The following is a 22,555-nucleotide window of genomic DNA, read 5'->3' as shown; positions in this document are numbered from 1 at the left end:
ATGCAGTACAGCAATATTTAAACAGTATAAATTATTTTAAGCTTTATTTTTGGAGAAAAAAAGACAGCTGACTTCATAAGTCTCGGACTAACATCATGACAAGCTTCTTTTTCTCCCCAACCTATTTCAACAATATCCTTTCCTACCACTGTGTTGCACTATATAAATTCATATATTTTCCATGTCAACATTTCATAGAGTCACGTCCAAAGTACTTACATAATCCAGTGGGCTAAGACGAACACCAGAAACTGGTCTTGATTCCGCCAAATCAAAACTGGAAGCATGAATACTAGGATAAAGAAACATAAAATGAATAAAGCAGTGATTATATTTGTGTATTGTTTTATTTATTTTAAATAGCATGCTTCCTTCCTTCATCAATGACTATATAGAAAAGGATAAAGAAAGGAAGGGTAACAGAGCACTTTTACACCACCACTCTTCTTTGATGAATGCTATTTAACTTTAATATCTGGCTATTCAGCAGCATCAGGGGAGAAGAATTACAAGACTGCCTGTACATGTGCTATGATACAGTATATTTCATATACATCTACAACAATTCTCTAATATAAGCCTAAATTCATGTACAAACCCAACTGTGGTTAGCACCAAAGCTGTCTGACACATACTGCAAAACACTGCAGGGCAGAAAAATCAGATTTGTAAAGGCACGAGTGTACTTCTTGCTGTAGCACAGATGTCAGCCTGAGCTATCTTATTACCTGGTCACCAATAAACAGCCAAGTCACTCTCAGGTTCCTGCGTTCTGTAAGAACACAACACTACACAGGGTGGAATATAAGACATGTAGAGTGCTTGAAAACATCATGGCCACTGACTTACTCATATCACCATTCAAACATGGTTTAGCATCCTTTCTGGCAGGCCTCACACCTAACATTACAAATACAGCTGACACCTCCTCCCTACAGTCATTACAGCTCCCCAGGTATGACAATTCTAAAAAAGGATTGGGGAGATGGATGTAAAAAAAAAAATAAAAGGGAGGGAAGAATATCAAAAATCATAATCAAAGCTATTGAACTCTGAATTATGCTAGGTAACAAAACCACATACAGATATGTAAGAAATAATTTGAGTACTATAAAAATGCTCAGTTTTAAACAGAATTTAATTTCAAGAGCTACAATTTTATACTTAAAAAGATCTCAAAAAGCTCTTAAAAAAGATCTGGCATATGAACAGTTTATGTGGAAACAAGCATGCTTTCACAGTTTCTAAGGAAAAGCTGAAAACTATTTCAATTTTTAAAATATTGTCTTAAGAAAAAGTAGTGTTAGAAACCATTTTCTTATACTCTTCTTTGCATATGAAACTAGTGTAACAACTGCCTCTTCTAGCTCTAATCCACAGGAATTTCTGGGACATGTAGATTTACAACAACAGTAGACATTATTAGAATAAGGTAAAGGATGTGATTAGGAATACAGACAGGAAAAAAACACCAGAAACATAATTTGAGAGTGAGATCTCTTGCTGCTAAAGAATATTTGAAAAATCTTAAAGTCATTGTACCTAAAAACCGAAGGAGGTCTATTTTGAGGAGCTAGTGAGGATCCAGATCCAAAAAGTTTCCTTTGATTCTCTGTAGGTGTAAATGGCCTCTGAGTTCTTAGTGTTCGTAGATCATTTCTGGCTTCATTTATAATCTCAGAACTGGTCTTCTGCTTCGGCACTGAAAGCCTGTAGAAAGGTTCTGGCTCTTCTGTATTTTTATTCTTTGAAGTTTGCATTCCTCTGCAAAGCAGTGTACAGGAAGAACACTGTAAAACATATAAAGAAGACACAGAATGTAATGCTAGTTTAAAGTTACAAATTATTAATGCATTAATATTTTTTCTACCTTGATGTACTAAAAAAGATACTACCAAAAAAAAAAAAAGATCTGAGAGAGCAGAGGTGGTAGAAAATAAGGACTTACCGATACTGTTTCCCTCCCTATTTCTCAGTTCTGTGGGAAAATACATCTGAAAGCACCTGAGGTGGAGGACCTTTATTTTTTTTTTTTTAGTGGGAGCTAAAAAACCAGCATGCTCAGTACCACTGTGCTTTCTTGGCCAAACCTGGTACTCTCCAACACTAAAGAAAATTTGTTTCTTAACACCTGAATACTTGTAGTAATCAAAACAGGAATTCAATAATATGCTGCAAAGAGATACTTTATTTCCTGAGCTCATTGGAAATAACTAATATAAGTTATTGACTTTACCAAGGGCAGCTTCCTAATAACTGAAAGAGGTATTGTTATCAGTACCATAAGCCAAGACAATACATTTTTTCTTTTTCTGAGAGAAATTCCTCGCCAACCCGCCCCCAAGCACATGCAAACACAGATAGCACTAATGTAAGATAAATCAGCCCAAACTTCCAATCATTGTTCTGTCCTGCTGCATCTTCTAGCAAACGCAGTGCGCAGTGGAAGACTTGCTTCATCAGTCTCTCAAGCCCCCCCAAAATCAGTCACTATCCTGGTGCAGTTCTCTGTAGATATCATCTTTGTCATTTTGCAGCTAACTCATCAAAAGCCTTAAACCATTGAAAATTCCATTAGTTTTTCAAACTTACGTAAACATAAAAATATGTTTCTGTACCACCTTTGACTCAGACTGGTATTTGGTAACTTCTATCCTCTCACACAGTTTATGACAATGAACTGACAGTAGACCAGATGCTGCCATCTTGGTTATTTCTAAACTATGGAGCAAAAGTCCTATTTCTCTAGTTTCTTAGTCCACTTCTTTGTATTCTGCAGTTTCAAGTTTCTGTTCTTTCTTTCAGAGCCTGTACATGCTGGCACAATCTCTTTAATTAACACACGATCCACTCCTTTCAGCTGAACTACACAAGGTAAAACTGGATGTTAAGGAGAGTGCACCAATGCAGAAATGCAAAACACAGGAACAAATCAGCAGTCTAAACCTGTCACTGTTTTTAATTTTTCCTGTTACCATTGATACATTATTTTTCCTCACTGCAACTGAATTTGGCTACGACCCCCACTCTTCCCTCTATAATGATTCAAGAGAGTTCAGTAAGCAATTCCACTGCAGCAGTCTGTTTGGTGCAATTATACAGCCATCTCTCAATGAACACGGAAAGTAGGTTACCATTCCCTATTCTCCCCGCTACCCAGAGTCAAGATTTTGACCTGTAAGTTGAAGGTCTTCTGTGTAGGCCATACATCCAATATGGTTCTTACCATCAACACACATAAATTATACTAAAACATAATCTACATGATTGTACAAATCAGAGATGCAAAGTAATTTACATTTTTTCTTTTCTGGTCCACGTATTTCCAGACACCTTGACTAATTTTAATATAAATATTAATACCTTGCGTTTAATATCTAAAGGACACCATTTTCTTGAGTTCTTGAAATCTCTGTGCTCTGACATTGGAATGTCTATTTTATGGGATTTATGCATATGCTCTCCATAATTAAACTAAGGAGCTACCTGAGAGATATGAAGTGTTTCAGTGGATTGGCACCATCTCTGATACAACTGGCCTAAGTTCTTTGTTAATTCTGCTGTCAACTGCAGATTGTCTGTCCTAGAAGTACTTTCATTTGCCAGTTGCAGTTAAGACCAAACTTCCATTATAATAACTTTTCATTTGTCTTCACCTCTTACCTCTTTCATTTTCTCTGGTAATGGAGCTTTTCTACCATCAGCTTAATTAGCAAGTCCTACCATTTGGCTGCTGTCTTAATCACCCTTCCAATCCATTAAGAATAAACTTTTAATAATTAAGGCTGCAAAGGGAACCTATGGCCTATTCTGAATGCTTGACTGAGCTCAGGTGTGCATCGCTACTGTGGCACATTGCCTTCCCCTGCTGCTGCTGCCAGCATGGTCTCTGCTGTCAGTCGCCAAGCAGGGAACAGGGGCTGCAGGGCAGCAGCCAGCACAGCTTAAGGCTCATCGCTGACCCCACCAGAGCAGTAACACTTCCTAACTATGGCATACCGTACTGTTATGCGCATTCCAAACTGCAGTAGTGATAGGATACAAATATATTACTAATTGATACCCCGTTAGCCAGAAAATGTAGTAGAGCACAGAGAAACAGGCAAGCAGCATCGTAAAATACCAGAAGTACACACATGATAGGGTAAGAAAGCTTACTCCTTTTTGCAAGCAATTAGGAACCATGGTAATTCTTTACCTGAATGAGCCTGGCTGCTGTGCCATCACAGCATGCCACCACACACACAGTACAACCACTGTTTCTTTCTCAAGAGGCAGACAGAGAAAGATTTGTACCCTCTATTTTATAATGCCTAAGGCTGAAACATTTAAGCATCAAGAAATTGCTCTGCTGCAGCAGCACTCAAGAAGGAAGTTTCACCTAATTCTCCAGTGTCCCACACCCCAGAAGCCCTGAGCAAGTCCCACCAGCTATGTTACATCCATTCTCTTCCAAAAAAATGACTACCCAGATCCACGTTTAAGGAAAAACCCTCCCGGTCACCTGAAGCTTTCTTGTCTTTGATGAGCATAAGGAACCCAAATCATTCTATTGCAACACCAGAGAACGATCTGAAATAAGGTGCAACAAATGAATGCAAGTAGTAGAAAGAAGTATAGAATGAAGGAACAAGAATGACTGCACCAGCTGCCCAGTGCACCAGCTGCTTTTACCCTTGTTTTTCACTTCTTTGTTGTTGTTTTTTTTTACAAGACTGTATTTCTGATTGTTTTTGTAATTGTAAGATTATCTATATAAACTCTTTTTCACAAGCTCTACTTATACCATTTTCTAACTAAATGACAGATGACAAGCTCCTCCCTGTCTCTCTACTGGAAGGCAAAAGAGTATTACACTCTAAAAAACTACACTCAGTCTCTTGCCTTTTCTTGCCACCTCTCCCAGAGGTCTTGCCTTTACTGTACAGTAGATATCAGTAGAGGATCAGAGAACCCCAGCTCAGTCCCAGCTGTCTCCAGAAGCTGGGTAACTGCACCCTGGCAGCACTCACCCCGGCTTACGGAGCACATGAGCAAAGCGTGGCTGATTACATCAGCTGCAGCACCACACTGACCGCTATCCCGTCTCAGATCTCAACAGCAGCACCATTTAATCGCTAGCGTACTTACTCACCGAGCTACCTCAGCAATCGCTCGGCACAGTGTTGCATCTCGCAGCAGCCCCAGCTTCAGGCTTACGGAAGCAGCAAAGGAATAACCTTCAGTGGATATTAATCAAATCTGGAAGAGACCCAACATTGCTCAAAAGCCCACCTCTGACGAAAACCTGGCGATGCAGCAGGTTTTGCCACGCAGCTCGCAAAGCCTACCTCTGGCAGGAGGAACCCAGGCTCACGCTGTGTGCGCTCAGCTGGCCGACACTCGGATCCAGAAGCTGCCTGCCCGAGTAAGCCTCCACCACAAACAGCACCCCAACGCAGCCTTAACAGGAGGAGCGAAGTAATAATAATAATAATTAGGCATAATTTTAAACAATACCTCCCAAACCACCCGGCAGCTCATCAACCACACCTGCCACGCTCTCAGCCGGGTGAGATTGTGAAGCCGGGAGGGACTTTAAGGGATAAAAAAGGGAATAAAACTAGGAGAAATGGAGTCGTGTCCCCCCCCACCCTCCGCTCACCACAGCCTCCAGCCCGGGACGCCGCCGGTCCCCATGGCAACCGCGCGCGGAGCCGCGGCACCTGCGGGGCATGGCGGAGAGGGAGGGGTGCAGGCGCCTGCGCATGCGCACGGAATAACGGGAGGGCTGAGTGGAGCTTGGGGGGGGGGGAGGGGGGGCGGTGAAATGGCGGCGGCCTTGCGGGGTCGGTGCGGGATTCTGCTGTGTTATCGGCTTGAGGGTGGTGGGTTTCAGGCGGCAGGCGCTTAGCTCAGCCTGTCCTGGCTCATGCTTAGGGCTTAGTGTAAGCAAACGGTTGATGAGAGTTACTTGTTTTGGTAAAGTGGGAGCGTTGGGTGTGTCCTGTTCCCCTGTCTTCTCTCCAAGCTCAGGAATACTGATTTAAATCACTGATGTTAAAACTCCTATAGTGAAAGACAACGGTTACACATGTTGGTCACACCAGGGGGATAAAGCACTGTGTAGCTGCAGCCACAAAACCGCCGGTCATGCACACGCGGCTGGAGGTGCTCATCTTCATCAGCTTCCTGTCAGGCTGAAACGATATCACATCTCCACATCTTTTTCTCGAGGAGGCCGGGAAACAACCAGTTTCATATCATTCTTTCGGAGCAGATCTTTGCTATATGTATGCCTGTGTGTACAGCAAAGCTCTCCGGCCTCCTGCGGGACTCCACAGGCTGAAGAGCTGGACGTGCACACACATGCAGTTGGGTGGCATGAGGGGTTCGCTCAAAGTGTGTCCCTCAAACTGCTTCCAGGCCAGACCCCATTTACCAGCTGCAACGGGCACTCGTTGAACAGCTCCCTCATGTGCCCTCCGCTAGTGGGATGGGTAATGTGATCAGAGCCCCTATCAGAAAATCTCCAGACATGTAACAACAACAAAGACAGGCCTGTTGCGGCAAGTGGGTTGTTCATGACTGACAATAACAGTCTTTGTTCTCTATCTTGCTCTGAATGCATTTGAAATTTATCTAAAAACTGCTATACAAGGGTGGTTATTATCTGTGAACAATAGAAAAAGCTAAAATATAGTTCCATCTGATCAAGGTTCTTCCTTGGTTCCTATCAAATAAACTTCAGATATATCTGAAAGCATCTCTCTCCAAATAAATTTGTTATATAAAGTTTAAGTCATATATATATATATACACATATGTGATATATATATAATACATGTATATACACATATATTTTACTGACTTAAATTTCCTTTTGCTAATTGCTTACTGACAGAATAACTTTTACTTTCTCATGGCCAGAGAGTTAAATTGAACATAATTCTAAACATGATTAATTTAATTAATCTTTATGAATATTGCTGTAAACCTGCTATGCCCCTTTATTCTAGAAAAAAAAATCCTCTTCCAGTTTCTGTTATAATTCTGACAGTCATATGATAGCAGTAAAGGGATCGCCATGTGTAACCCTACCAGGTTTACATTACATATGCCATCATCTCTCCAAGTTTCTGCCTTATCTCTAATTATTAAACATCTAGTCCTCTTTCTTCTACAGCCAAGTTTGATACCTCAGAAGTAATGAAAACCTTGTTAGTGTTCTACTTGCTTTTCATTTTGTATTCTTCCTTAACCACCCAAAGAATGAGTATGTGCATTTGTGCATTTTTGTGTGCGTGCTACTTCCAGATCATTCACAGTTAGCTCATTCTCTGTTATTTTATTCTGAACATTTCTTTTGTCGAGATAATACAAATGAAGTTTCACAGAAAAATCTGTAGATCTGTTTCCTGGTAAAGCCAGTTTGGATCTCTTTTTACCATTATCATCTCATCATTCTTTAAACAAATTTTAAATCCACCCAGTTAAACCCGCTAAGCCTTCCTTCTTGGCTTCTTCTTTAATCCTTTTCATATGCACATTATTTCTCCTCTCTCTATTTTCTAGGTCAACAATTGAAGAGTTAATTTTGTATTCATTTTTTGAGCTTTGGCAATTATAGCAAATATTTCTTTTGTGATGTTTTTCTGCCATGTCTCAACTGTTGCAACTTTCCCACTTAAATCCCTTTTCTCGTGCTTTTTATTGAGCAACCTCTCTCAGCACCTCTTTTACATGCAGATACTTAATTAAATCTCCTTGTTTGCAATAACACAGCTTTAGGATGGAAGTATCATCAAAACATATAAACCGACTAGGTCTAGGCAAGTCGGTATTTGCCAAAGAGATTGCTGAGGTAAAAACAATGTGTTTTGAGTAGTTCTGTCTAACTAATTGAAAAATACAAAAGTATTCAATTATGTCACATTCATTGAAATTACTTTATTTTTTAGGTCTGAAAATCATGAAAGGGATTTTGTGTTGGTATCCAGTCTCATTTTCAGTTTGGCTAACTTAAATATATCTAGAAATAAAACTTACCTAGATATCCAAGCATACACGGCCTATATTTCAATGCAATTATTTAAGTGTTAGGCACTTTGCATACCAAATGTTCATTGATCATACTTGCTACTTCTTGTTGCCAGCTTGTAAGAGCAGCCTCCAGTGCAATTTCAGCAACACAAGCAGCAATGCAATCCCTCTCCCCCTATTTCTTTCCTCTTTTATTTCAAAACAAAAGAGACCCACCTCTGATCTGAACAAAAAATCTTCCTATTGTGTTCAGCTTTGCATAGACTATCTGGTATGTGCTGTTAAATAAGATCTGTTTCCCACCGCTTGTAGCTCATTACAAAGGCAGGTTAGAAACAACACCTATGTTAGGTAGCTTAATAAGTTTAAATCAAACAGTTTTATGAAGGTCTGTGCAGTAGGGGAAATTTGTCAGGGGCGAAGACCACTGGTTGTACGATGAGACGACTGGCTTGGTGGATGAGGGGAGAGCAGTGTATGTTAAGTACGGCTTTCAACTGCTTCCCATTACATCCTCCTAGACAAACTGAGGAAGTACAGGCTAGTTAAGGGGATAGTGAGCTGAACTGAAAATTGGCTGAAATGCTGAGTGAAAAGGTTGTGATCAGCAGTGTGAAATTCAGCTGGTGGCCAGTCTGCAGCAGTGTGCACCCTCAGCAGTTTGCCAATGTTACAAAACCGTGAGGAATAGCTGATACACCCCATGGTTGTGCTGCAGTTCAGAGGGGCCCAGACAGGCTAGAGTAATGTGCTGAAATATGTCTCAAGAAGTTCAACAAAGGGAAATGTAAAGTCTCACACATGGGGAGGACCAACTCCGTGCACCAGTACGTGCAGGTGGCCAACTGGCTGGAAAGCAACTTGGCAGAAAAAGAGCCACGGGTCCTGGTGGACACAATTTAAACATAAGAACAAATTTTTATGGTGAAGGTGGTCAAACACTGGAACAAGTTACTCAGACAGGTTGTGGAGTCTCTGTCCTGGAGATATTCAAAACCTGACTGGAAAATCCTCTGAACAACCTGCTCTAGTTGTCTTTTTGGAGAAGGAGTGTTGGACTAGATGATCTCCAGAGGTCCCTTCTAACCTTAAATATTCTGTTATTGTGATGGATATATATATATATTTAATCCCTTGAAATCCTATTCAGATTTCCTATTCAGATTTGGCTGAATTTATGAGTTTGGAAATTGCAACGAACGCTCTCTAGCTTGCATTGCTCAGTGTGATTTGGTCCCTCTGCCAGCATCCTGCAAACTCTGCACCTTATCCTGCGGGCAGCACTTGATGCCCTCAAGTTCAGTCCTGTAATGAAAATCTGAGCTTTCCCAGTGAAGTTATGCTAGCTTCCCCAGTGAAATACCCTGTGGTCAGGATGTTTCTGCTGACACAAGGCATGCAAGAGCTTCTTATACCAACCAAGCACTGTGAGCCATCCTATGAGCCCACTATACCCACTGTGTGATTGTTCCTTCATCAATGAGTGCTTTTGTTGATATCCCGTTAATTGTGCTGCCTCTGCCAGTGACTGGAAATCCCTGGCGTGTTATCAAAATGTCTGATTTTCTTCTAGTTCATCATTTGGCCTGAATAGATGGATGGGACTCTACATGACTTTGGTGCTGCTATACAGTTTGAGACACAAATTTCCATAGCCAGAGCAGGAAGGGTTACTTGGAGAAACAGCATTTTTTATGAGAATAAATAGATACAGAGGGAAACTGTGAAAGTTGTGGAGGCCACAGTCCAACAGAAAGCCTAAAAGCAGAGATAAGAACCAGTGCCAGGGGAAGAAAAACAAAATGCTGTTTGTATTCCCACAAGACACAGCCTTCAATTTGTCCCTCAGGGTATTCCTTTTATGACCATCTTGTTGTGTACTCCTCATTATGGTTGCGCATTCATTACATACAGCACACTGAGCTGGGATACTGCGCTCATCAGTCACATAAGCCTGCAGCGAAGGACACCAAGAAGAGGCTAGAACGGGAGAGATTCTTGGGAAGGGAGACATGGATGGAGTCAAAACTGCTGAGATAAGGAACCGCTTATGAAGCTCCCTGAATGCAGGTAGCTAATTCGGGAAGGGAATTCACTGCAATGGGGCTGGTACATTGATATAGCGATAGGGTTTACTTTGTCAGAGTTTCTAGATCAGCATTCCTTGCCTTTCTTCCTAACTCCTTCTCCTGTCAAATTGTATCTACCAGCTGCTGGTGGGAGGGACAGGGGAGCGTATATTAAGAGTAATGAAATGTCAGTATTGGGCAAAAGTCCAAGAAGTCAAAACCAGAACTTTCACAGAGCAGAAACAAGGCTTTTGCAAAGCAGTGAGTGAGCATTTTCATCATTTACAGAACACACTTGCTTCAAACCAATAAAATGCAGTATCATTGGAACAAAACCAGATTGCTGTAGATGATTTTTATCAACACTGAAAACAAATGAGTGAGTATATATTTTCAATATATGGTTCTGTAGAACTTGGACTTCCTCATTTTTATCCAGGAAATCTAAGATAAGTATCACTCCATGTGCAGCACAGCACACATGCAGTCCTGCCAGACCTTCTGTGCATGAATTGAGCAGAATATCTGTGAATATGTGATAAAATGGATGTGTCCAGGACACATTGCACTTACTGCTTGTATGCCGCCTGCCTGCAAACCAAAGGTGCTGTGTCCTTACCTTATCAGACTCATTGTGCAGGTACTCAGGTTACATGTGTGGCTATCTATATAGTAGAATCATAGAATCACAGAATATCCCGAGTTGGAAGGGACCCATAAGGATCATCAAGTCCAACTCCTGGCACCGCACAGGCCTACCCAAAATTTTAGACCACGTGACTAAGTGCACAGTCCAATCGCTTCTTAAATTCAGACAGGCTTGGTGCAGTGACTACTCCACTGGGGAGCCTGTTCCAGTGTGCGACCACCCTCTCGGTGAAGAACCTCTTCCTGATGTCCAGCCTGAACCTCCCCTGCCTCAGCTTAACACCGTTCCCGCGGGTCCTATCACTGGTGATAACGGAGAATAGGTCAGCGCCTGCCCCTCCACTCCCCCTCGCGAGGAAGTTGTAGACTGCGATGAGATCTCCCCTCAGCCTCCTCTTCTCCCTTCTCCAGGCTGAACAGGCCAAGTGACCTCAGCCGCTCCTCATATGTCTTCCCCTCTAGGCCCTTCACCATCTTCGTCACCCTCCTCTGGACACTCTCCAACAGTTTAATGTCCTTTTTGTACTGTGGTGCCCAGAACTGCACACAGTACTCGAGGTGAGGCCGCACCAGCGCAGAGCAGAGCAGGACAATCACTTCCCTCGACCGACTAGCAATGCCGTGCTGGATGCACCCCAGGATGCGGTTGGCCCTCCTGGCTGCCAGGGCACACTGCTGGCTCATATTCAGCTTGCTGTCAACCACAACCCCCAGATCCCTCTCTGCGGGGCTGCTCTCCAGCGTCTTGTCGCCCAGTCTCTACGTATAGCCAGGGTTGCCCCGTCCCAGGTGCAGGACCCAGCACTTGCTTTTGTTAAACTTCATGCAGTTGGTGATCGATCGCCCAGCTCTCCAGTCTGTCCAGATCTCTCTGCAAGGCCTTTCCACCCTCAGCCGAGTCTACAACTCCTCCAAGTTTGGTGTCGTCAGCAAATTTGCTCAAAACACCTTCTAGTCCTACATCCAAATCGTTTATAAAAACATTGAAGAGGACTGGCCCTAAAATGGAGCCTTGAGGGACCCCACTAGTGACCATCCACCAGCCTGACGTGGCCCCATTTACCACAACCCTTTGAGCCCTGCCCGTCAGCCAATTGCTCACCCATCGTATGACGTTTTTGTTTAGCTGTATGCTGGACATTTTGTCCAGTAGGATCCTATGGGAAACCTTGTCAAAAGCTTTGCTGAAGTCCAAAAAGATCACATCAGCTGGTTTCCCTTGATCAACTAGATGGGTGATCTTATCATAAAAGGAAATCAAATTTGTTAGGCAGGACCTACCCCTCATGAATCCATGTTGGCTGGGACCAGTGACCGCACTGTCCTCCAGGTGCGCTTCAACAACTTCAAGGATCATCTTCTCCGTAATTTTACCAGGCACTGATGTGAGACTGATAGGCCTGTAATTGCTAGGGTCTTCTTTCTTGCCCTTCTTGAAAATTGGCACAACATTTGCCAGCTTCCAGTCTACTGGGACCTCTCCAGATTCCCAAGATCGTTTAAAAATAATTGAGAAAGGTCCCGCGATAATGTCAGCCAGCTCTTTAAGCACCCTGGGATGGATCCCATCTGGACTCATGGACTTGTATGGATCCAGGTGGAGCAGCAATTCCTGCACACGTTCAGGGTCAGTTGGGAGTTTATCATTCCCACCATCATGGTCCTCCAGCTCAGGGCACCCTGGGTGTATTTATTTCGGCTGCATATAAACTATAACGTATAAATGCCAGGATCCAGATCCTCACTCACTATTCAGGTCAAGGACTGGGCTGAAAGTTTTGGCTTTAATTTGGTTACATGCCTACATGGCTGTTTTCTGGCAGGTCATGGGAAGAAGATTGGCTGGCTTGGGGCAGCTTATGTACACATGGCTTTTAGGCTGCAGCCAAAGTGTTCCTCTAGATCTGGAAGTTTGAAGATGGTTGGAAAAGTCATCTGAGTGGTTAGAAAGCTGCCTGGCAGAGAAGGACCTGGGAGTATTGGTGGATAGTTGGCTGAAGATGAGCCAGCAGTGTGCTCAGGTGGCCAAGAAGGCCAACAGCATCCTGGCTTGTATAAGAAGCAGTGTGGCCAGCAGGTCTAGGGAAGTGATTGTCCCCCTGTACTCGGCTCTGGTGAGGCCACACCTCGAGTACTGTGTTCAGTTTTGGGCCCCTCACTACAAGAAGGACATGGAGGGGCTCCAGCGAGTCCAGAGAAGGGCAACGAGGCTGGTGAGGGATCTGGAGAACAAGCCTTACGAGGAGTGGCTGAGGAAGCTGGGATTGTTCATCCTGGAGAAGAGGAGGCTCAGGGGCGACCTTATCGCTCTCTACAGGTACCTTAAAGGAGGCTGTAGCGAGGTGGGGGTTGGTCTATTCTCCCACGTGCCTGGTGACAGGACGAGGGGGAATGGGCTAAAGTTGTGCCAAGGGAGGTTTAGGTTGGATATTAGGAAGAACTTCTTTACCGAAAGGGTTGTTAGGCATTGGAATGGGCTGCCCAGGGAAGTGGTTAAGTCACCATTCCTGAAGGTCTTTAAGAGACATTTAGATGTAGAGCTTTGGGATATGGCTTAGTGGAGGACTTGTTAGTGTTAGGTCAGAGGTTGGACTAGGTGATCTTGGAGGTCTCTTCCAACCTAGGTGATTCTATGTTGCAGTCTCCAAGCTTAGATACAACTACCTATTAGTCTGGTGCAACCGAGTTTTGTGTTCCTTGCACTAGCTGTTCCCTCACCTCCTCTTCAGAGGCAAGGACGTGTCTCTTTCATGCTCCTTCATTAGTAAACAAACCAGGATAGATTAAAGCCCCTTTCTTCAAGTCAGTAAGATACCTGCCTTTGGTTTCAGTGAAAATTCAGGCCCTAACAACTGAAGTTTCTTCTAGATGGTGTTTCTTCTGTACAGGATAATTTCATTTCCCTTTTGAAGGCTTACAAGGATGTAGTAACAAAAGCAAAGGCATAAAACAGTACCTGAGGCATAGGCTGCTTTTGAGCCTGCAGCAGACTATAGGTATGATATTATCATTTCAGACAAATAAGGTCTACGTAATGTGAAGTGTTCCAGCATGCTTACAATCTGCTAAAGGTCAGAAAATGTGACCTTCCTTTTAAGACCATATAGAATAGAAAAACAACAACGACAACAATTAAGAAAAGGAACTTTTCCCTCACCTAAATTGTATTATCTTGCAAGTCCTTCAGATGTCCACGAGGAATTATGCTCCTCCCCCCCCCCCAAAAAAAATGACATTGTGCCATAGAGGTACAATTTCAGTTCACACCAGAAGACATTCTTCTCACTGAAGTACAGTTAAGCCCCACAAAGTGCCAAAAAACCTGCCACAAAGTAATGTATTTACAAGGTAGTTTTACATGTTGGCATTATTTACTTGTCTGGTCTTACATTCAGGGCTTAATCCATCTTGGGGGGGGGGACGACACATGTAATGCCATGCAAGCTTGCTTGGTTGTATAACTGAGAAAATGAATTTAAAATTTTGAACTGTTTGTATAGAGGCACAATACAGAAGAGTACACTAAACCCAGGGAAACGTAGAAGCTACCTCTTGCTTCTCAGGTTTAAAGTTTTCCCTCAAAAGGTGTAAGCATCTGTAAAGGTGTAAGAAAAGGTGTAATCAGCTGTTTGAGTGCAATTCTGATGTATACATGAACATTTTCCTCTCCAGTTTCCAACTTGGAGTGCAACATTTTTCATCATGCTCTTAGATCAGGATTCTGATTCTAACAGCGGTTCCTAGTGCAAATTTCCAGAGAAGAGAGAAGCAAACCAGCCCTGTCTGCTTTGAATGAGATGGAGATAGAAAACAACTGTAAAGGAAGAAAATAAACCCGTAGGAATGTTTTCAAATAATTGTCATTTTCCGAAAGCTTTAAATAGGTCCCCATAAAATGCCTTGCTTAGGAATTCACAGAATCATCTAGGTTGGAAGAGACCTCCAAGATCATCTAGTCCAACCTCTGTCCTAACACTAACAAGACCTCCACTAAACCATATGTCCTGGTTTCAGCTAGGACAGAGTTAATTTTCCTCCTAGTAGCTGGCAGGGTGTTATGTTTTGGATTAGGATGAGAAGAGCGCTGATAACATGCTGATGTTTTAATTGTTGTAGAGCAATGCTTACACCAAGCCAAGGACTTTTCAGCTTCTCGCTCTGTCCTGCTAGCGAGCAGGCTGGGGATGCAGCAGGAGCTGGGAGGGGACAGACCCAGGACAGCTGGCCCAAACTGGCCAAAGGGGTATTCCATACCATCTGACGTCATGCTGAACAATATATAGGGGTGGCTAGCCGGGGTGGAGGGGGGGGCCGGCTGCTCGGGGATAGGCTGGGCATCGGTCAACAGGTGGTGAGCAATTGCATTGTGCATCACTTATTTTGTACACATTATTACTATTATTATTATTATTGTTATTATTTTTCCTGTCTTAATAAACTGTCTTTATCTCAACTCACAGGCTTCACTTTCCCGTTTCTCTCCCCCATCCCGGAGAGGGAGGGGGGAGGGTGAGCGAATGGCTGTGTGGTGTTTGGCTGCCAGCCGGGCTAAACCACAACAGTCAATTTGGCGCCCAACGTGGGGCTCGAAGGGTTGAGATATCGACAGATTTGACCCGAGTGTGTTAAACTAAAATTGGTATAAGTATTCGACCTGCTTAATAGTTGCTAATCACAATGTTGATTGCTTTCATCTCAAGTCTGCTGTACCTGTTTCCCAAATGGAGTTTTATAGCAAGTTACTTTCTGTATGTGCTCCCTGTCATGCTGTTTATCCTTTCCGGGCCCTGGTTCAAGATTGTTATATTGTTATGCCCGCTCTACCAAGTAACTCGTAAGAAGAATGCTTTTGAATGGGGCCCTGAGCAACGACAAGCCTTTGAACAAATTAAACAGGAAATAGTTCATGCAGTAGCCCTTGGGCCAGTCCGAACAGGACCAGACGTAAAGAATGTGCTCTACACCGCAGCCGGGGAGAATGGTCCCACCTGGAGCCTCTGGCAGAAAGAACCTGGGGAAACTCGAGGTCGACCCCTGGGGTTTTGGAGTCGGGGATACAGAGGATCTGAGGCCCGCTATACTCCAACCGAAAAGGAGATATTGGCAGCATATGAGGGAGTTCGATCTGCTTCGGAAGTGGTCGGTACTGAAGCGCAGCTCCTTCTGGCACCCCGACTGCCGGTACTGGGTTGGATGTTCAAAGGAAGGGTCCCCTCTACACATCATGCAACTGATGCTACATGGAGCAAGTGGGTTGCACTGATTACTCAGCGGGCTCGAATAGGAAACCCCAGTCGCCCAGGAATCCTGGAAGTGATTATGGACTGGCCAGAAGGCAAGTACTTTGGGATATCAGCAGAGGAGGAGGTGGTCCGTGCTGAAGAAGCCCCACTGTACAACAAGCTACCAGAAAATGAGAAGAAATACGCCCTGTTCACTGATGGGTCCTGTCGTATGGTGGGAAAGCATCGGAGATGGAAAGCTGCTGTATGGAGTCCTACACGACGAGTTGCAGAAGCTGCTGAGGGAGAAGGTGAATCGAGTCAGTTTGCAGAAGTGAAAGCCGTTCAGCTGGCCTTAGATATTGCTGAACGAGAAAAGTGGCCAGTTCTCTATCTCTACACTGATTCATGGATGGTAGCAAATGCCCTGTGGGGGTGGCTACAGCAATGGAAGCAGAACAACTGGGAACGCCGGGGCAAACCCATCTGGGCTGCTGCATTGTGGCAAGATATTGCTGCCCGGGTAGAGAACCTGGTTGTAAAGGTACGCCATGTAGATGCCCATGTGCCCAAGAATTGGGCTACTGAAGAACATCAAAACAACCAGCAGGTGGATCAGGCTGCTAAGATTGAAGTGGCTCAGGTGGACCTGGACTGGCAACATAAAGGTGAATTATTTATAGCCCGATGGGCCCATGACACCTCAGGCCATCAAGGTAGAGATGCAACATACAGATGGGCTCGTGACCGAGGGGTGGACCTGACCATGGACATTATAGCACAGGTTATTCATGATTGTGAAACATGTGCTGCAATTAAACAAGCCAAACGGTCAAAGCCTCTCTGGTATGGAGGACGATGGCTGAAATACAAATATGGAGAGGCCTGGCAGATTGATTACACCACACTCCCCCAAACCCGCAACGGCAAGCGCCACGTACTTACAATGGTGGAAGCAACCACCGGATGGCTGGAAACATATCCTGTGCCCCATGCCACCGCCCGGAACACTATCCTGGGCCTTGAAAAGCAAGTCCTATGGCGACATGGCACCCCAGAAAGAATTGAGTCAGACAATGGGACTCATTTCCGAAACAACCTTATAGACACTTGGGCCAAAGAACATGGTATTGAGTGGGTGTATCACATCCCTTATCATGCACCAGCCTCCAGGAAAGTTGAACGATACAATGGACTGTTAAAGACTACACTGAAAGCGATGGGTGCTGGGACATTCAAAAATTGGGAAACACATTTGGCAAAGGCCACCTGGTTAGTCAATACTAGAGGATCTGCCAACCGAGCTGGACCTGCCCAATCAAACCTGTTACGCACTGTAGAAGGGGATAAAGTTCCTGTAGTGCACGTAAGAAACATGCTGGGTAAGACAGTCTGGGCTACTCCTGCCTCAGGAAAAGGCAAGCCCATTCGTGGGATTGCTTTTGCCCAGGGACCTGGATGCACTTGGTGGGTAATGCAAAAGAATGGGGAGGTTCGGTGTGTACCTCAAGGGGACCTAATACTGGGTGAGAATAGCCCATGAGTTGAATTGTAGTATGTTAATTATCATATAACACTGTATGTCATCACTACCATGGTTGCTATATATCATAGATGAAAATGGTGACTAATTAGAAGGTATTGGAAAGAGTGTAACCTGAGCATGACATAAATGGTATGGAATAAGGGGTGGATATCTGTCCTGGTTTCAGCTAGGACAGAGTTAATTTTCCTCCTAGTAGCTGGCAGGGTGCTATGTTTTGGATTAGGATGAGAAGAGCGCTGATAACATGCTGATGTTTTAATTGTTGTAGAGCAATGCTTACACCAAGCCAAGGACTTTTCAGCTTCTCGCTCTGTCCTGCTAGCGAGCAGGCTGGGGGTGCAGCAGGAGCTGGGAGGGGACAGACCCAGGACAGCTGACCCAAACTGGCCAAAGGGGTATTCCATACCATCTGACATCATGCTGAACAATATATAGGGGTGGCTAGCCGGGGTGGGGGGGCCGGCTGCTCGGGGATAGGCTGGGCATCGGTCAACAGGTGGTGAGCAATTGCATTGTGCATCACTTATTTTGTACACATTATTACTATTATTATTATTGTTATTATTTTTCCTGTCTTAATAAACTGTCGTTATCTCAACTCACAGGCTTCACTTTCCCGTTTCTCTCCCCCATCCCGGAGAGGGAGGGGGGAGGGTGAGCGAACGGCTGTGTGGTGTTTGGCTGCCAGCCGGGCTAAACCGCAACACCATATCACCCCAAGGGCTACATCTAAACGTCTTTTAAAGACCTCCAGGGATGGCGACTCAACCACTTCCCTGGGCAGCCCATTCCAATGCCTAACAACCCTTTCGGTAAAGAAGTTCTTCCTAATATCCAACCTAAGCCTCCCCTGGTGCAACTTTAGCCCATTCCCCCTCGTCCTGTCACCAGGCACGTGGGAGAATAGACCAACCCCCACCTCGCTACAGCCTCCTTTAAGGTACCTGTAGAGAGCGATAAGGTCTCCCCGGAGCCTCCTCTTCTCCAGGCTAAACAACCCCAGCTCCCTCAGCCGCTCCTCATATTGTTCTCCAGACCCCACACCAGCTTCGTTGCCCTTCTCTGGACTCTCTCGAGCACCTCCATGTCCTTCTTGTAGTGAGGGGCCCAAAACTGAACACAGTACTCGAGGTGCAGCCTCAGAGCCGAGTACAGGGGGACAATCACCTCCCTAGACCTGCTGGCCACACTGCTTCTTATACAGGCCAGGATGCTGTTGGCCTTCTTGGCCACCTGAGCACACTGCTGGCTCATATTCAGCCGACTATCAACCAGTACTCCCAGGTCCTTCTCTGCCAGGCAGCTTTCCAACCACTCATCTCCCAGCCTGTAGCTCTGCTTGGGGTTGTTGCGCCCCAGGTGCAGGACCCGGCACTTGGCCTTGTTGAACTTCATACAGTTGGCCTCAGCCCATCGGTCCAGCCTATCCAGATCCTCCTGCAGAGCCTTCCATCCCTCGTGCAGATCGACACACGCACCTAACTTGGTGTCATCTGCAACCTTACTGAGGGTGCACTCAATCCCCTCATCCAGGTCATCGATGAAGATATTAAAGAGGACTGGCCCCAGCACTGAGCCCTGGGGGACTCCACTAGTGACTGGCCTCCAACTGGATTTGGCTCCATTCACCACAACTCTTTGGGCCCGGCCATCTAGCCAGTTTTTAACCCAACAAAGCGTACGCCAGTCCAAGCCACGAGCAGCCAGTTTCTTGAGGAGAATGTTGTGGGAAACAGCGTCAAAAGCCTTACTGAAGTCAAGGTAGATCACATCCACAGCCTTCCCCTCATCCACCAAGCGCATCACTTGGTCATAGAAGGAGATCATGTTCATCAAGCAGGACCTACCTTTCATAAACCCATGCTGACTGGGCCTGATCGCCTGGTTGCCCTTCAAGGGCCTCGTGACAACATTCAAGATAATCTGCTCCATGAGCTTCCCTGGCACTGATGTCAAACTAACAGGCCTATAGTTCCCCGGGTCCACCCTCCAGCCCTTCTTTTAGATGGGCGTCAACATTTGCTAGCCGTCAGTCGACTGGGACCTCTCCTGATAGCCAGGACTGCCAATAAATGATAGAAAGCGGCTTGGCCAGCTCCTCCGCCAGTTCGCTCAGTACCCTCGGGTGGATCCCATCCGGCCCCATCGACTTGCGTACATCCAAGTGCTGTAGCAGGTCGCCAACCATTTCCTCGTGGATAGTGAGGGCCACATCCTGTTCCCCATCCCCTTCCACCAGCTCAGGGTACCAGGTATCCAGAGAACAACTGGTCTTGCCGCTAAAGACTGAGGAAAGAAGGCATTGAGTACCTCAGCCTTTTCCTCATCTTTTGTAACTAAGTTTCCCCCTGCATCCAGTAAAGGATGGAGATTCTCCTTAGTCCTCCTTTTTGTGTTGATGTATTTGTAAAAACGTTTTTTGTTATCTTTAACAGCAGTAGCCAGATTGAGCTCCAGATGAGCTTTGGCCTTTCTAATTTTGTCCCTGCACAGCCTCGCAACATCCTTATAGTCCTCTTGAGTAGCCCGCCCTCTTTTCCAAAGATTATAAACCCTCCTTTTTCTCCTAAGCTCAAGCCACAACTCTCTGTTCAGCCAAGCTGGTCTAGTTCTGCGCCGGCTTGTCTTTGGGCACGTGGGGACAGACCGCTCCTGAGCCATTAAGATTTCTTTCTTGAAGAGCGCCCAGCCTTCCTGGACTCCTCTGCCCTTCAGAACCTCCTCCCAAGGGACTCTGCCAACCAGCGTCCTGAACAGCTCAAAGTCAGCCCTCCAGAAGTCCAAGACAGCGGTTTTACTGGTCCCCTTCTTGACTTCGCCAAGAATAGAGAACTGAACCATTTCGTGGTCACTCTGCCCAAGACAGCTCTCGACCACCACATCTCCCACCGGTCCATCACTGTTTGTGAACAGAAGGTCTAGCGGGGCACCTCCCCTGGTAGACTCTCTAACCAGCTGCATCAGGAAGCTATCTTCCACGCTCTCCAGAAACCTCTTAGACTGCTTTCTCTGGGCTGTGTTGTGCTTCCAGGATGTGTCTGGGAAGTTGAAGTCCCCCACAAGAACAAGCGCTGACTATTTCATGGCTTCTGCCAGCTGCCTGTAGAACTCCTCATCTATCTCCTCATCCTGGTTTGGTGGTCTATAACAGACCCCCACCAAGATGCTTGCCTTGTTGGCCTTCCTGCTGATCCTAACCCATACAGACTCAACCTTATTATTCCCAGCCTCAAGTTCCTCAACATGAAAACACTCTCTAATATAGAGAGCCACACCACCACCTCTTCTGTGCTGCCTGTCCCTTCTGAAGAGCCTATAGCCAGGCATTGCAGCACTCCAGTCATGAGAGTGGTCCCACCACGTTTCCGTGATGGCAACCAAGTCATAGCCTTCCTGCTGCACAATGGCTTCCAGCTCCTCTTGTTTGTTACCCATGCTGCGTGCATTAGTGTAGATGTACTTCAGTGGTGCCATTGCCTTCTTCCCCGGCTTTGCCATTGTTCCCCCGGTACAGCTCCAACAAGCCTAACTTGAGCCCCATCAGCCTAACTTGAGCCCCATCCCCCTTCTTTCCTAGTATAAACCCATCAAATTCAAATTATGAATTCCATCATCTGTGCCAACCTGACTCCCAAAGTTCCTCCAAAACACTCCCCATGTTGTGTATTAAGTCACACTGCCTTGAAGGAGACGGGGGGGAGCTCCGGGGACCAGAGCTCCGGGGACCAGAGCTACCACGCACCGCTTGTTGGAGCACAAAGTTTCTCACAGAACCCCCACTTTTTTTTTCCTTGCCTGTCACCTCCCCGTACCTTTAGTTTCCTAGTACATTTTCCATTCGTTTTTCTGATATCCTCTCCATGTTCTTGGAGGTAAAACCATTATGTGGTACCACGTTTGTACCCATTCAGTTGTCTTCCTACCCCAGAAGGACTCTTACCCCTTATAAACTCAGAGGCTTATTTGTACAGGTGGGTAGAAGGATCTGTTTTCTGTAAGTTTGTGGACCTCTTCTGGAAGTCTCTGCACAGCCCAGACAAAGGCCGTTAGGGAAGAGGACAGACATTCTTCTTATTGCTTTTGGCTTGCATATGGTGAAAACAGCATTTGTTTTATGAACAGCATATTCTCAGAATTTCCACTTATGGAAAGAGACCGTCATGCCACCAGTATCTATCCCAGTCTGTTTCTACTTCCCACAAGGCAAACTGAATTCACATTAAGGCACCTTTTTCACACAGCCTCGTGTTCCATCTTAAGAAATACTGAAGAAAATTCTTCAAAGTCAGGCTTACCTGTATGCACTTGAGCTTCTGAGGTTGTTGGTTGTTTTATTGTTGTTTGGTTAGTTCTTTTAGAGGTGGAGAGCAAGCATAGAATCCATTTAAGTAATTTGACTGAAAACAGACAAGGTGAAGGAAGTACTCAAACTCCTCAACATTAAACAACTGTAGAACCCAGGAACACTTACCTGCTGGCTTCTGAACTTGAGTCACTTCCAAACTGCTTCACAGTGAAGTAGTATCACCAGGGTTTTACTGTACTGAGAAGGCACCACCAATGTAACTAGCACATAGAGTCTCTAAAACTATTTCACTAAGACAGTAGAAAACATGAAGAAAAAGCAGCCTACTGGGGAACACTGAGTCCATTTCACCACAAGAGGAAAAGCACTCTATACAAACTAAGCCTCAAATTCCCCTGATGAGGCAACTCCCCCTAGCTCCTCATGCTTCCTATATAGCAAAGGTCAAATGATCCACACCTGGCAGATTTCACTTAACAAGGGTGGAGCCAAGAGACCTTGTGGAATAGGCTCATCTACCTGGCTTCAATGTTTTAAGGTCAATTGCTCCTTATCACTAGTAGAAATAACCTGACAAGGGGCTTAGTGGTTAGAGTTGACCTAATGAATTAACTACAAAAGGTGCACAAGGGTCATATTTCTGTTAGTCATTCTGTGAGGAAAATTAGTACAGAGCCTGTTAAAAATAAATAAATAAAAATAAATAAATAAAAGAAAGGAATAAATAAAAGAAAAAAGAAAA

The 22,555-nt window shown here is 45.0% G+C and overlaps 1 protein-coding gene across 5 annotated transcripts in view; it reads right to left on the bottom strand.

The window, feature by feature from the left end:
• The window catches only part of ARMC2 (armadillo repeat containing 2), a 110,681-nt gene that overhangs the window by 61,417 nt on the left and 26,709 nt on the right, over positions 1-22,555 (bottom strand). For 3 of the 5 annotated variants that reach the window (XM_035564774.2, XM_050709856.1, XM_050709854.1), the window contains exons 1-4: positions 5,645-5,743; positions 5,331-5,442; positions 1,543-1,790; positions 220-292 (exon numbers count right to left, since the gene is read on the bottom strand). In XM_035564774.2, coding sequence (XP_035420667.1) covers positions 220-292; positions 1,543-1,790; positions 5,331-5,442; positions 5,645-5,679 — 468 coding nt within the window. In that variant the 5' untranslated portion in view covers positions 5,680-5,743. Of the gene's footprint in view, positions 1-219; positions 293-1,542; positions 1,791-5,134; positions 5,242-5,330; positions 5,475-5,644; positions 5,744-22,555 lie in introns of those variants that run through there. The other 2 variants (XM_050709857.1, XM_050709855.1) reach the window with 2 other exon arrangements.

This window comes from Cygnus atratus, chromosome 3 (assembly GCF_013377495.2).
Source record: "Cygnus atratus isolate AKBS03 ecotype Queensland, Australia chromosome 3, CAtr_DNAZoo_HiC_assembly, whole genome shotgun sequence".
NCBI lineage: Eukaryota > Metazoa > Chordata > Aves > Anseriformes > Anatidae > Cygnus > Cygnus atratus.
Note: the sequence above shows the minus strand (reverse complement) of the source record. Positions and strands in the feature narration are given on the sequence as shown.